The sequence below is a fragment of the Porites lutea genome, chromosome 10 (genome assembly GCF_958299795.1).
Source record: "Porites lutea chromosome 10, jaPorLute2.1, whole genome shotgun sequence".
Classification (NCBI taxonomy): Eukaryota; Metazoa; Cnidaria; class Anthozoa; order Scleractinia; family Poritidae; genus Porites; species Porites lutea.
The window spans coordinates 27,999,983-28,015,759 of NC_133210.1; the positions used below are offsets into that span (position 1 = coordinate 27,999,983).

A 15,777-nucleotide genomic window follows, 5' to 3' on the forward strand; every position below is an offset into this window, starting at 1 on the left:
TTCCAGGATAAGCCCTGGATCAACTCAATTTGTTTTGGCAATGAGTCTAAGCAATGCCTGTTCTTCGAAGTGTTCAGTAGCGCAAACTAACTTCTATTTTGATAAAGCACAAAAATTGCCAGCTTTTTCGTACGTTATTAGCCCTGTCTTTTATACACTTTTTCTGTAGACCAGTGTTCGTATGGCAAAAGTCCTGTCTTCTTACCGCTTTGTATCCGTAGTTTTTGTTGTAGTGGTGCTTGTCAATGTGCAGTTTAGTTTCGCCGTCTTACCAGCCAGTTTTGTTTCGTATATTAGTTTTTTCCTCCTCTTTTTTTTCTTGGCAACCTTCTTTTTAGCCTGTTCCAAGCGTTCAGATAGTGGAGAGCGGTGCGAAGTAAAGAAAGCGATGAAAAATAGAGGGGGACTGGGGACCCCTCCCTCGCTTTTATTTTTTCGCCTTCCTTTTTACTTAGCACCGCTCCCCGCTATCTGAACGCCTGGAACAGGCTACCTCCTTTTCGAAACGTCGTGCAAAATTTTTTCCGTTTATATTTACTGTCATTTAGCCATTTTTCGATTGCAAATTTAAGCAGTGCTGGGTAATTTCCCCCTTTTTCTCCTGCTTTCCACCCTTTTAGAACTCCCATCTCCCATCCTTTCCTCTCCCATCTCCCAAACCCTTCCCAGTGCTCCAACCCCCTATTCTCCCGAGCTCTCGTCCCCGGTCCACGTCCACTAAATTCTTCGTTCATTTTCACTTGTACCGTAAATCCTTGTTATAATGTATTATTATGCTAATATTATGTTATGCTATAAAGAAGAAAAGAGTAATTTTGAGTCACACACTTTTCAGGTGTTGGTCAGTGGAGTCCAGCGGCGAAGAGCGAGGAGAAACGGATGTTTTCGCAGGCTATCAGCAATAGGAATCGTAGTACGACACCGTACGTACATTTGTTTTGTTTTTTGATCATGGCAAATGCCATCTAGCCACCTAGCTTATCCTACATGAAACATACCACAAACCTTGTTCATGAAGTGCGGTTAAGGTCTGAAGAAAATGAAGTGAATGACGATAAGTCCCTTAAAGCGATTCTTTCCTGTGAAATAAGCAACATGATTGTAAGGCATTCTAAAGTATTACCGCTGTGACCTCTGTCTTAAGAAAGGGAATCATATCGTTGATTTTGTGGATTTTATTACAACAGAAATGACAATCGTCACAATCGAGTGACAGGGTATTTACCAGAAAAAGCGCAATCTTTATAACCAAGCAGCCAGATAAGGGTCGGGGGGGGGGGGAGGGGGGGAAGGGGGAAGTACTCTCTCAGGGTATGTCAGTTGACTTTAGGCTTTTAAGCTTTTGTGACTTACTTGTGAAAATGGGAACAGATTTTAAACATTTTGATCTTTAACAGGGAATGGTTTAATCTAAAATTAGGTATGTAACCACAAAATTTCTCCTCTACTCAACATCTCCTGAGAAAAAGTTAAATGTGATTAATTTTAAGCTCTTCTTCCAAGTGGCAACAAATCAATCAGCTTCTGGAAAGCTAAGAAAATGCATTAACGTGCCTGCACTTTATCAGTATGGCACAAAATAAGGTAATTAATTCTGCGTCAGGTCTGAAAGATAGTGGGAAAAATAAAACATGGGTGAGAAACAGGCAAGAGTCGCACGAAACAGACCTATGGCTAAAAATCTTGGCTCTCAGCAGGGGTTAATCGTGCTTTCAGTCCTGCACACCCCAAGTGAGGCCGAGATCTGCAATTTTTCACCCCTATAAAAGCGAGACGACGAGAATCCCGGTCTTTTTCTTGGGGAGTCCCCCCCCTCTCCGAGTACCAGCCTCGCAAGAATTCGACTGTTTCTCCGAAGAACAGGAACTTTCTCAGCTCCCAATGGGAATCGACCCATGACCTTGATCCGGATTACTGGTAAGGGTTCTCTGGCTTCCTGTTTCTAGAACAGAACAGAAGAGAACTTGTTTATAATCCACAGAGCGCCTGATAGCACATATGGTAAAAAGATCATAGGGATTGCAAAAACTGTACTTTTTCAATCCTCCAATTATAGCCTGCAAAGCAGGCGCGGGATTTTTAGGGTTGAGGGAGAAATTCCGAGGAAGCGCGCGTAGCCGGCCCCTGGAAAGAAATGGGCCTCAATTATGTCAATTGATATCATTTTATAAGATTTCCTTTGACAAAAAGCATCTTTACCTTTTGCGCATGCTCAGTATCCCATAGTGATATATAAACCAAGTAATTGTTCATTAAAATGTAAAATAGGAGCAAAAGTTCCTGTTTTACCTCAAGTTGTTTTCCAACGTTTCGGGCCTGGCTTTTCATCAGTGGCATTGCAAGTACGTTAGAACCGGTGCAAGGTTTTTATGTACGCTTAGGAAGTGAAAATTAAAACCTTTTAAGTGCGCGGGGGCTCTGCGCGCAGTCTAGAGGAAACGGAAGGCGCATCACCAGGCGCACCCGTTGCGCGTTTTCCCTGCAGAGCAAGAGCGTCGTTAATGGAGTGACCAGCCGTGTAAAATACACAGCGGCAGGAAAACCAGGCAAGTTCTTCTCGATGCTCCGAAGGTGCTCGCCAAAACGTTGTCTTTGTCTGTCGGAGATTATTCGGAAATAAAACTTTCAACAGGCAAACAACTCCTATAATGAACATCCTATAAGAACAGATTTCAATGATTCTTTTAAAATCAATTAGAGCAAGGCTGAAATTCTTAAACAAATTTTATTTAGATAAATTGGAAAAAACATTGCACGGGCGACGTGATTAAACGTGCTGTTATAAGGAGACATCTACAGACGTATAGTCTTGACCTTAAAAGAAAGCACACTTATATACATTAGGAAATAAGCACGTAATTCTTTGTTCAATTATAGGATTGCTTTCAAAGCGTTGTTTTCCATCTAATTACTTGCCAATATTGTTATTGTAGAATAATTAAAGTACTCGCTAAGCGAATGAAAACAACGTACAAATTGGTCAGGTTGCTAAGGCGGGGAACTGATTGACTAGCGGGAAAACTGGCAATTAGACGAAATCGTGGAAAAGTGCACATGAGAGAAACTAGCCTTAACCAACCAATCAGAGCAAAGCGCGGCAACCGCGCGCAACGCATCACTGATATAGGCTTTGCTTCTGATTGGCTAATGGAGGGTATGAACTTTTTCACTGTTTCTACACGAAGAAACTACTAAACAATTTCGAAAGGTTCACTTCAGAGTAACCATTAGCAGTTAGGACTTTGGTAATCACTGAGTGCACAGCTTTGTAAAATGACTTCGTAGTCTGTGTTACGCCAACAGCTATAAAAAAAAAGAAACAGACGAAAAGAATTTGAACAGATTGTTTAAAAGTCAAATCAAATAAATGAGTAAATAATAATAATAATAATAATAATAATAATAATGATAATAATAATAATATATATATATTTTAAATATAAAATAACTTTATAAAAAATAGACTATTTACAGATTCAAGAATATGAATATTAAAATATATACCCTATGTACATTCTTCTTGTGTACGAAAGAGAATTGTCGTAAAATGACTATCTAAAAAACTACTAATAACAATTATAATAATTATAATAATAATAATAATAAAGATTTTTTTATTCTATGGTGTGGACAAAAGTTGCACTTTCTACAACTTCCTTGGAAACATTTAATATTTGTTTGGCCAGCGGAAGCACAAGTTCCATGCCTCGTACCCAGGTGCGTTCTGGCGGATTGGAGAGCGACTGGATCATAGTATCATGGGAAAGGCGTTCACCCTTCCCAGCGCCTTTTGAGTCAACTGTAAACGTTCCCATGGTCCATTGCGCGATACTCTCGCTTGAAGTCGCGTGTTCCGTTTTCCCAACACACTTGAGACGCCTAGGAACGAGGTAGACAAGTTCCCACGTCCAACGCAAACACAGGCACAGAGATACAAAAGAGCACTTGATCATTCTGTAACCCAACATGACAGTTGAGCACTTTCCACCTTGCATTTGTGCTTGCGTTTGAGTTGTTCCCGTTAACACGCGTGAAAAGCGAACGCAAGCAGAAACGTAAGTGTTGACGCAAGAAATGGGCGCTCGGTTTTACGTCAACCCTTGAAGGTTAAGATGCCCTTGTACCTGCCCAAAGCAAGAACAAACTATTTTAAGAATAGTTTTGCTTTTGCGGCTGTTGAGCTTTGGGGTTCCCTCCCTTCTTGTTCAAAGAAAGAGACTTTTCTGCAAGATTCAAGGCGAAGATCAGGTCGTACATACTATCTCAGTCAACCATTATAAATTCTCTCCTTTCTTAGTTTATAGAGTGCGCGATCTATTCTTAGCCGCTTTAGTTTTAGATATAAAACATATTTTTATGTAATTTAATTTCTTAAGCACGGCTTTTGAGAAGAATAGATACTTTATTGTAAAGTTATTTGATGAAACTACCGTGGGTAAATAACATTTTACTCACACTCAACACTTTCTCAAAATACTGACCTGTTTTTGCGTTTTTCACGGCGTGATCGAAGTCAAACAAGCGGGAGAAATACAATAGCTGAGTGTACAGCGCTGTGTCGGAGTACTGAAAACAAAACAAATTGGCAACCACTGAAGGAGCTGGACCACGAAATGTTAAATTGTTGGGGCCACGCACGCGGATTACTTATGGTCTTCAAAGTCTTATGGGTTGTATCCTTCCCACGATGCACTGCAGGTACTAACATTGTTGGGAGTTGTTACATCCGTGTGCACTCCACTGCCAACACGGACGTAACAACTTCAAACATTGTTGACCCCGTCCGTTTGAACATAGTTTTAGCTGATAATACCAACAGAGTCAAAGAAAAATTTTGCACGGTCATAGTTGTCTCTGTTTTAGTTTTATACTCACCACTGCATGCAAGTGGGCCCTGAAACATTGTGGGCACATAGGGGCGCCTCGTTGACGTGTCAGGGGTACTTGACGTGTGCTGTAACCACAGGACGGGTCCTCGCATTTCTGCCAACCCTGTGCGAATAGTTATAATGTGGGATAGTTTTAATTTCTATGTCTTCGAAGCCGGATAAAAATCAACAACAAAATGACGAAGGAATTTTTCAAAAAAGAGACTGTTCACAGCCATCTTCGTATTGTTACTGAAGAGAACGCACAAACTTGTTTAGGCAAGGTTAAGAAACAATTCTTGTACAATTTAAGGTCAAGGGTCTAAATAGGGAAAACAAAACATACGGCTAAAAAGGTCCTTTACTAACTGAGGGAAATATCCTTAAGATTAGCATCATTATCAAACCCCTCTCGGGTACGACACTTGCTGATGGTAGCATTCTTGCTACTCCAACAAAGGTCGCATTTGAGGATGTATTATTCATTTAAGCAAACAGTGCATATAAATAGGTAGAGATATAAAAATCCTCCTTAGTTTACGTCGTTAGCTCATATTTACTTCCTGGGCCGGGTTGTTCAAAGCACGGTTAAGTAAACCCAAGGTTAGTGTGAAATTTGATTTCATATTCTTTTTGCCTACAATTGATGATTGGATGCTCTAAAAAAGAGAGAGAAAATTCCCCGGGAAAATGCTTTTGAACAAAAGAAAAGAAACCCAGGTTAAAATTTAACCCTGGATTAGCGCTAATCGGCCTTCGAACAACTGGGCCATGCTCTCCATCAGTGCTCCGTTTAAAGGGTTTTTAAAGCTACACGAAAAAAAAAAAAGTTGAAAGAAGGATTTGGGGTCACATCTGGGAATCGAACTCGGACCCTCCTGCACAGAAGGCCGTGCAATAACCGACTAAGTGCTAATTCTTTCTCCTTGGTGCATAACCCACAAAAAAAGCCATACGAGTTACTTTGTTATTTTTATTATAGTGGAACTTCGATTTAACGAACCTCTATATAACGAAGTCCTCAGTATAAAGAACGATTTTCATCAGCCCCGCCAAAATTACAGTAAAATGTATAGAACAGAAACTCGATTTACCGAAATCGTCGTTATAACGAACACAATCCAGAAACGCAAACGTAAAATATACCTCGATGTAACGAATAAATGTTAGCATGTGACCGAAAGATAGCTAAAGATGAATGCGAAAGGATAAAACTTGGGTCGAGGTGATATCGAGGTTTTCGATATAACGAACAACTTTCCCCTGTCCCTTGGCACTTATTTAATAAAATCGACGTTCCACTGTATACAATTGCAGTTGCAAAAAGTGAGCACTTCACAAAATTGCTTCAGTTACCATGTAGTATTCCTTGATGTGTCTGCGCATGGCAACGTTCAACTGGTTGGAAACTGCGCCGGCGCTGTACTGATTGTTACATCCGGGACATGTATCGTTGACTGCCAGTGCGTTCGACTACAAAAAAATTGGTGCGAAGTATTAATTTAAGACCTAAAACTTTATACGTTCAGTTTTAGGTCCTTATCTTACTAAACGAATTTGAAAAAGTTTAAACTTAAAGAACTTCAAGTTTCCATAAATTCTGTAACCACGAGCGTATCTCCACAAATGTTGTGCACTTGTGGTTTTTCAACTATACAACCTTGTAATGTGCTTCGTTTGGTTGCTTCAATAAAAACAACAATTATAAATGTTTTAAAAGCTTGTTAAATCTGTTTTTGAACTGTTATGTACCTTTTCCCTGTTGGTAATCCTTAATCCAGAGCATAAACTACACCTACCTCTGCTAAAGGCTTGGGATCGACATCGCTGGTTTTCGAAAATGGAAAATTGCTGATTTGACTTTAATTTACAGATCCCTGTTCAGCTATAACTCATGCATTGAATGTGCTTAACCTTATACCCCTGAATAGTGTAAATTATAAGCTCTATGACTGAAGGAAAAATATCATTTGATGTTAAACTGTAAATGAACATTAACTGTTAAAAGTGTACTTACGGCGCCTTTAAAGAGGAGTTCAAGGGTCGTCTCTTGACCACAGCTGGAGCGTTTACACTTGACTATAAATCGTTCACAATCCTTGAGAAAAAAGAAGGTACAGATTAGGGTTAGGGTTTCTATTTGTGTTTTTACCTAATCACCTGTTTCACAAAGACCATGATGCCCCTTGTTTATCTGCCGCCCTCAAATTTTGTGTTCCGGTCTTGTGGAGTTTAGAGCATGCCGATTGTCATAGACACAATCCACTTTACGTTAAAACGAAACGTCTCAGTCCAGAACATTTCTTTCACCTTAATTCCCAGATTGACTGATCGAGACGGAGGCGGTTCTAACTTTTGAGTCTGTGGATAAAATCCTATGGTGTTACCATTCACATGAAATCTCTTCAGCAGTACTTTCACATGGTACTATATATTAAGTATGTAGTTCTAACTTTTGAGTCTGTGGATGAAATGCTATGGTGTTACTATTCAAATGAAACCTCTTCGCAGCATTACTTTCACATGGTACCATTTATTTAGTATGTAGTTCCAACTTCTAACTTCCTTTCATTTATTTTATTTTATTTCATTATTTATTTTAGGCTAATGATTTATTTTCTTATATTTCGGAGATATTAGCTTAAAGAGCTACACTGTAAATCTGAGGATAAATAAAGGTGATAATGTATGATGCTGATGATGATTTGAATCCGTAGACAAAATCCTATGGTGCTACTATTCAAATGAAACCCCTTCAGTATTCTCATATGCTGTTATCTGGTGTTCATCATTTAACAAAATTAAATTGGGAAATTTTGTAAAATTTTGACTTTGATCATTTCTGGGGAGGGGATGCGGGGGGGGGGGGGGGGGGGTGTTTATAGTTAAACCGACCTTAAACCTTTCCTCGTCTGTCATCTGAGCCTGGCCACCAAGCAACGCGTCATTTTCATCATCATGAAGGGCAGAGCTGCCACGATAACCAGAAGGATCCAGGCCTGCGCAGCAAAGAAAAAAAAATGGTGATAAACTTTTTAAACATTCAGTTTCACGGGAATCTCAATGTACAGTAAAAACCCGTTAATTCTACGGTCACGGAAATCTCGTCGTCTTTACAGGGTTGTCGTATAACGATGCTGATCGTTGAAAAGAAAAACCAACAATAAAAAAATTCAGTGTAGCCGTTTGAATGGTAAGAAATAAAGAAAATAACGACAAACGAACCGTCGCGCAAAACACAATTTGACATTGCTCTTGGAAATCACGCATTGCGCACGCAACTAACAGATTTGAAGGTTGCGCTGACTTCCAAAATTAACTGTAGGCTCTGAACCAATGAGACGAGAGATAGCAAGTAGAGAACTTAAGAAAAACTGCTTCCGGTGTAGGAGTAGAGGCAAAGTTGTCCGTGCCAGAAGCCACAAATACGGATAGACCGCCTTTGAGTTTTTACCCTAAAGAAAGAGATAGCCGAGGCTTCTAGGGAGAATAAAACTGAGATATCAGGTCATTCCGTTGTTGCAATATACAAGAAAACACTAAAGAAGTTAATACTTTAAACAGACTTAATCAGTGGACACATTTTGTTTAGATGCATTGCAAGGCGTTTTCTAGCCGCGGAGTTAAATCGCCCATTCACTTACCTAAACACTGGGCAATATGAGCTGCATCGGTGCCGTCGATGGGATCGCACAAACGAGCTACAACCGGGTGAACCTGATTAGCGAGATAGTATTTCACATCTAGGATGTAAATACGTCAAGGAGTGAAAAACAACCGACTTGCATTGGTAACTCGATTTGAATTGCTAATTAATACCCTGGGAATTATGCATATAAGACTTAAAAAAAGAAGCTACCAGTGTTTTAGTCCACCACTCTTCTCTAGGTCGCGGAAGGTAAGAGACTGTTCGTCCACCCTCCCATCCAACGAATAAGTCGGAGGTGATCCTGCCCGAGTTGCTTTCGCCCTGTTTTAGGCTTATTCCCACACTTTATTATCATGTCATAAATAACAATAGAATATCCAGGGTAGAACCGACCTTCGTCTTTAAGCACCCATCGTAGCCTGAGAAAACAGCAGATATTTCGTGATGCCACCAATGATGTTTGAGGGACGAACGCAGAGATTTAATGCTAAGGACGCGTTGCTAACCAGATCTGGGTACTGCTTCTGACTGGTTGGAAATTTACTTCATCCAATCAGAAGCTAGATCTGGGTAGTGACACGTCATCAGAATGGAATTTCTGCTCGCGTTTCTTCTGACGTCACTTTGCGCGAAAAACAGTGGTGGCGTCGCGAAACGTCGGCTGTTTTCTCAATGCTAAATAAAAGGAGCCTGTGTCTTTTTCGGTTTTGTTCTTAATAACGGTAATAAATTTAAAGGATACCGATCTTGAGTGTTTCAGATTTGCAGAACTCGTCCGGATGATAAGCTCGCTGACTTGCAGCTAAGGTGGAACCGTCCTGAAGGAAACAGTTTGGAAAAAAATTATTTAACTAAGCGATTGGTAAAATTCCAGGGTTTCCTTCTCTGTTTGATGTTGAGCGATATCCTATGGGACCTTTGCAGCTAGCCATCCACGTGGTACAAAACCGCCATGCTGGAGAGCAAAGGTCGCACTGAGACAAGACAAACAATCTTGTCCCAATGAGTCTCTTGCTATCCCGCGAGGTGTCCCGCGAGGGGTCCCGCGAGGCCGTTTTCTACCACGTGAATGAAGAGACTATTCACCATTTGCACATCTTGTTTGCCCCTCCACCCCAACAATTTGCATAGCGTTTGTTTTCAAATTCTCCTGGGTATTACAGTCGTCCAAAGAGAATTGAAGACAATGCTTATGAAAATTTTTTTTTTTTTTTTTTGGGGGGGGGGGCAATCAAGGTGTATTATGGAAGATGTAAAAATGGAACGCAGACATCCTGCGAGTGCGTTAATTAAGGGAGCTGGGGTGGAGAACTTGTCTGTGACGTCATCTCAGGAGAATTCATTTTCGTTAGTGTGATTTTGGAGCTTCTCGGGCCCAAGGAACCTGCCTTTTGACGCCTTTTCACTCAAATGACGGCAAATTTCGTTAGGTTGGTTTTCAAAAGTTCGGCTAGATATCCTAAAAAGTTTTTGTTTCCTTTTTTATGTTGTACGTCATTTCCGCCTCTCCCTTTTAGACAATTTTTATTGCGACCTTCTCCATCTATATAATATTGTAATTCCTATTAGAATTCAGTAACATCTGTAAACTTGAAGAAGGCTGGTATGGCCAGAGGAAATATTGTTATAAAAAGTCAATACACGTTGTTATGTTCGGCTTTGCAGTAGTATCGTTTTTTTGTTCGAATTCCCGAAAGCCAGCAAAATAAGCACAGACTATGTACTTACGTCGCAAATGACGTATGGGATAGTGTCACCAGGGTTCACTTTTCTTCCCTTGCTGAGCATGCGCAAAGCAACGTTAACATGAGCCAGTGATTTCTTGTCCGGGTAGTCATGTGGAGATTTGGTCAATTGCTGCAATTAAATGATAAGTAACATGTCAAAAACGCATATAGTATGTTCAGGAAACAAGCCCTTCTGCGAAAATTAAAGCGTTAAATCTGAAAAAAACGGAATCTACAAAATACCGACCTTTGGGCTAAGACTGCATTTTTTCTCATTTTCTCGGTTATTGGTCTAGGGTGGGGTGGGAGGGGGTGGGTGAATGACGCGATATACATCCAGCGCCCGCCCTACACTATACCATGACAGTCACGTGTTGTAGGGCCCAGGTCTATCACCTCGATCTAGGCAACTTTCGCTTTCGTTGTAGGCGGTGTTACCTAGTAAAGAGAGCTGTAGTTGTAGTTTTTTAGTTATCATTCCCAAAGCCGTAAAATATACAAAAAGATTATAAGTCAGAGTCAAAGGTTTTTTGTTTTTTTTTTCAAGTTTATGACTTAAACAAAGATATCAAACCTTATTAATGACGAACTTCTGAATGTCGACCTTTCCCTCCGCAACGTTTTCTCCAACTGACGAATGAGAAAAAAAATCAAAACCATAAAACACAAGAAAAATCACAGGAAAGAAAGTCAGAAAAAAAAAGGAACACAGATTTAAGCTTAATGAAGACAGGGACATCTATTTGATAATATTTTCTCTTCCCCTGCCTGGGAAACATCAAACTTATAAAACAGAACAGTGTAGTTATTACACTCATAACAGCTGAACGTAACGACCCGGAACATATTTTTCCACATTTTGTACATGAGGCCGTTACCTGGCGCAAACTTTCCCGCGCTTGGCAACGGATGCAGGTTTTTCGCGCCTTTTCTAGCCTGCGTAGTAGGCGTTAATTGGGGAAGGGGAAGAGGGAACTCGGGCGCGCGAGGAGGGGGAAATAGTGAGCGCCTGCAATGACGCTTTAAGCTCATGTTGCCTATTTACTCTCCTCGCGCGCCCGAATTCACCTCTTCCCTTCCCCTATAAACGCCTGCCACGCAGGAGCGTACCTTTTCCTGCGAGGTGAGCCAAACGTGATGGTCTATAAGAGGTCTATTCGAAGAGGACAGACGGCAAATTGTTGTTGCTGGTAAGATGTATAAGTCGTAACTGTTTATCAGTAGGATGCACAAAATGTTATAGGGTTAAGTGTCGAACATTAAAAAGATTCCACCAAGTCATTGTTCAAAGAGTAATAAACGTTAACACGAATGGTAGCCACAAGGCAGCCGCCATACCTGACATGAGGTAGTCATGAATGTTTTCCACAATAGTCTCACGGGCTTGTGAAGAAAGGATTTGAGCCAGAACATAGCTACAATAGAGTGTTGCAACATATTTAGTAACAAATTATAGGGCATTCAGAGTTAAAATTCAATTTTGTCCCTTGCTTATTTGAATGACGCTTTCCATAAAGGAATTCAACTTGTTGTCTTTCGTTTCGGTTCTTTTTCTAACACTTGTTTGGCTCTTTCTCCCATTGATTTTCTTACAGCCCACAGCCGTTCTCTTTTCAAGTTAGTCTCGTTCAACAATCGATGATATTTTGAAGATCTTTTTCAGACTGTTGTACCTTTACAAAACAATAATGGGCCATTTTTGAGTTACCTCAAGCCTCTGTTTCAAAGCGAGGCTATGTGCGAAACCATTAACATGAACATGATTTTTAATTCTCATGTAAATTTAACTCATTTTCACATAAAAGGTTTTACACTGAGCCTCACTTCGAAATACAGAGTTTTTGGAACTGGAAACAGCCTATTTAATTGATGGAACAAGAGCTTACTTCCCAGCATCCTTTGCGAGGTCGCACCAGTCCCTTCTCACGATATCCAGACCCTTCATTTCTTTCACTTCATTAAGGGTGCCTGAAAAGATGAGATATATTTGTATCGACGAGAAGTGAAAAAAAAAAGCTTACAAAAACACTTGATTATTAACTTACCATCCTCATTTTCAGAAATACTGATGGCAGCATACCTTAAAAAAGAGTATATAAAGATGAGTGCTAGAAGCACATGCAAAAAAGATCAAAAAATGAAGAGGAACGTGACTAATTGATGATGCTGTCTTCTCCGTTGTATAGTACTTACTTCTTCTTTTTCAGTAGAAGCATGGACTTGAAAATGCCATCAATGTCGATCTCAAGTAATCGGTAAAGCTTGTTCACCTCATTTTTCACCTAAAATACAAAAAACAAGGCCACTGTTACATTACAGTTTTATAAATAAATAATGCTTTAAAGGTAGCACATCCACTTAGTAGTTCACTTCTTCGTCTACCTGATTCCTCGTCGAATTGGAATTTGGAAATGTTGGTTGTTGACGACAGGGGAAAACAGGAGCACCCGGAGAAAAACCTCGACGCCGGGATTTGAACCCGGGCTACATAAGTGGGAGGCGCATTGGTGCTCCTTCCTGGCTCCCGAATGAGATAATAGTAAAGCACAAGCTTGCTCAATTAAGAGTTTACTTTTTCCTTCTACTGCAGACATAAATGTAGATCATTTGATACGCTAATTCGAGGCTTATTTGAGGTGGGCGCTAATTCGAGGTTGGCCGCTTATTCGAATTAAAAGGTAATTTTGTATTAATTTTCCAGTTAGCACCATTTTTATAAGAACCTTCTTGGCCTTGCCTTGAAAAACGTAGGTTCTTATACGTCGGTTTTTACTGTATCGCTCCTATGATTTAACCCCTTCGAAGACCTGAAAGTACACGCACCTTGTTGCCTATCTTGCGGACTTCAGCGAGATCATTAGAATTCGTGTTGATCATAATGGAGTCTGTATCACCATAAATCACATCAAGACCCATCTAAAAACAATATAAACGATAAGTTAATGACATGAGAACAGTTTGGATCATTATACGTTTTAGGGAAACTGCCTACCTACCCCTCCCATAAGCCAACATTTTGCCCTTAGTGAGAAGTAAGTGTTAATGTTGGCTTAGGGAAGGGGCAAGTGGGCAGTTTCCCAGAAACGTATGATGATCCCAAAGGTTTATTGATCAAAAGTCCAGACACCATGGAAGAACTAGTTATAGGCATTACAGAAGAACTTTAACTCTTCAGTGCTCTAATAAAGCTGAACTAATTTTTCTTTCTAAAAATACATATGTTTGGCCAAGTCACCAATATTATGGTCAGACTCGGTCAAGAACGCACTGCGCATCTTTACAGAAAATTGTCCATGGTGGGCGCATGATTCGAAGGTAGACTGTTTACTGCCGTTCACTGCAACAATAGGGAACTTAAGCAAAGACGACGGCGGTGGCAACGAGAACGTCTGACGTTCTCGTTGACATCGCCGTCGTCGTCGCTTAATAAGCTCCCTAGAGACCTTAAGCGACGACGAGGACCACATCAACGAGAACAGCATAAAAGCAATAGCTTTAGGGCCTGTTTACAGGGGGGTGGGGGACCCCAGGGAGGTGAGGTTATCCGCCTGTCCATATAATCTCTCATTTTAACTTGATCACGTTTACATGATAGGTGGGGAACCCGCCGCATGTTACCTCACCTACCTGGGGTCCCCAACCTCCATGTAAACAGGCTCTTAGATTGGCAAAACAAAAACTCTGAGCGTGATCACGCTTTTTTGTACATTTTTTGCCGTCGTTGGACAGCTCCAACGTGAAAGTGCATAATTTCACGTTTTGTCGAGGACGGGAACACAAGACAACAACTTTCTTTTTCTTTTCCTGAACTTTGGTACAGTTCTTTGGAATTCAACTCCGAAAAAATCGCCAAAATTTTATAAAATTGAAAGAGTTGGAATAAGAGCGATGAAGTTTGAAGCAGCGCGGATTCACTTTTCGGGTGAAATTTTCGCTGCCGTTGCGGTCTTCGTTGCTTAAACTCCCTAATTATATTCTGTTGGTGCGGCAATTTACTTCCGCCCAAAATAGATAAACATTTTATTCATCAGCATGAAACTGAAGGGCCAGTTATTTAAACGAAAATTAGCCAGTGTTTAACAAAACCGCGTTCTAAGCCATTTTCAGTTTGCCGAACGCTTTAATCTAAGCACCATCTATCGTGAACAATTTCATGAAAGCTTATGGCTTAGACTAGAAAAGCATTTTTCTTCTTGAATAATCCACTAAGGAAGAGATCTGGAGGTGCAAAGATCTCCTAAACCGCGGTCTAAGTTAGACTTCGTTTAAATAACCGACCCGTAGTCTTTGGCATCAACCTCGTCCGGACATAACGTCTGGCAACAAATAAGGTTGTCTGATGATGGACTGCTATTTGAGAAAGTCTCTTACGTTTTGAACAAGTTCCTTGGTTTTCATCAAAATCTATAATGATAAAGAAATGTGTAAAATAAAATAAATTAGTAACATTAGTTTGTAAACGACAGTCTTCACTATCGATGGAACCCTGTAACTCACAGGGTCCCATCGACAGGACCAAAGACAGTGCCCGTATAGAGAGGAGAAGTGTGACGTCACGTTACCATGGTAGCACTATTTCTGGTTGACAACAAAACCAACGACGATGGTGACGGCAAGGAGAACGGCAAAAAAATAAAATGTTTACATTAACAAACAACAACTTTGCACGTGAACCACGCTATTTTGTACATTTCCTTGCCATGGTTGCACCACTACGACATGAAAACTTCCTAATTTCACGAGCCCGCTTCATCTAGTAATATACATGAACACAACACAAAAATTTTCACTTCCTTTTTCTAAACTTAGATAATGATAGATGTGGCCCAAAGAAAATTTCGCCAGGATTTGCCAAATTTAATGAAACTGAATAAGATCGGTGAAGTTTGAAATAGTGTGAATAGATTTTTAAGTGACTTTATCGGTTTGTTGTCATCCAAAAATTTTGCTACCATGATATACGGACACCTCGTTATCACGGACAGTTTTCCTTGTCCCGGGGGAACGTAAGCCCTCACATTTTCTCAAAATTCAACCCGGTTAATACGTCTAATACGGACAGCCCTTTAAGTGCCCATATTTGCGGGGTTTGACCGTACTTTAAGGGTGAAAGAGGTATCCCTTTCTGAAGGAGCCTTCCCGTATAGGCCATTATAGGGAGTGCCCCCCCCCCCCCCCCCGGGGGCAAAACTATCAAATGTATCAAAAACTATGGATAAGATAAAACGGGCGACCACATGACCTCCTCTGGCAATAAAAAGATCACTAACGCCTTCGATTTTGAAAGAAAATGCCATGGCAAAACAAAAGGTCTTTGATATTGTTTACTTTCCGGAAGATTTCAACTTCTAAATTTGCATTTAATAAGTCAGGTAAAGAAACACAAGGTATAATAAATGAATTTAAATAGTTACCCATCACGGAGCATGAAGAATCGTTTACTGATATTTTATCGATTTGCTGTAAAATCTTTGCTCAAGAAAGCTGGAGATGAAGGCAATTTTAAAGGTTTTTGAAAACTGAAACAAAGCAC

The 15,777-nt window shown here is 40.3% G+C and overlaps 1 protein-coding gene across 3 annotated transcripts in view; it reads right to left on the reverse strand.

Annotated features, from left to right (window-relative positions):
* Positions 1–2,711: 2,711 nt before the first annotated feature.
* The window catches only part of LOC140950229 (DNA polymerase alpha catalytic subunit-like), a 41,320-nt gene continuing 28,254 nt past the window's right edge, over positions 2,712–15,777 (reverse strand). For 2 of the 3 annotated variants that reach the window (XM_073399436.1, XM_073399434.1), the window contains 16 exons: positions 14,616–14,648; positions 13,068–13,160; positions 12,438–12,526; positions 12,290–12,324; positions 12,131–12,212; positions 11,583–11,659; positions 10,819–10,874; positions 10,246–10,374; positions 9,260–9,335; positions 8,513–8,611; positions 7,764–7,867; positions 6,886–6,966; positions 6,225–6,341; positions 4,876–4,992; positions 4,482–4,566; positions 2,712–3,303 (listed from right to left, as the gene is read on the reverse strand). In XM_073399436.1, the coding sequence (XP_073255537.1) occupies positions 3,176–3,303; positions 4,482–4,566; positions 4,876–4,992; positions 6,225–6,341; positions 6,886–6,966; positions 7,764–7,867; positions 8,513–8,611; positions 9,260–9,335; positions 10,246–10,374; positions 10,819–10,874; positions 11,583–11,659; positions 12,131–12,212; positions 12,290–12,324; positions 12,438–12,526; positions 13,068–13,160; positions 14,616–14,648 (1,401 nt within the window). In that variant the 3' untranslated portion in view covers positions 2,712–3,175. The remainder of the gene's footprint in view (positions 3,304–4,481; positions 4,567–4,875; positions 4,993–6,224; positions 6,342–6,885; positions 6,967–7,763; positions 7,868–8,512; positions 8,612–9,259; positions 9,336–10,245; positions 10,375–10,818; positions 10,875–11,582; positions 11,660–12,130; positions 12,213–12,289; positions 12,325–12,437; positions 12,527–13,067; positions 13,161–14,615; positions 14,649–15,777) is intronic. The other variant, XM_073399435.1, reaches the window with a different exon arrangement.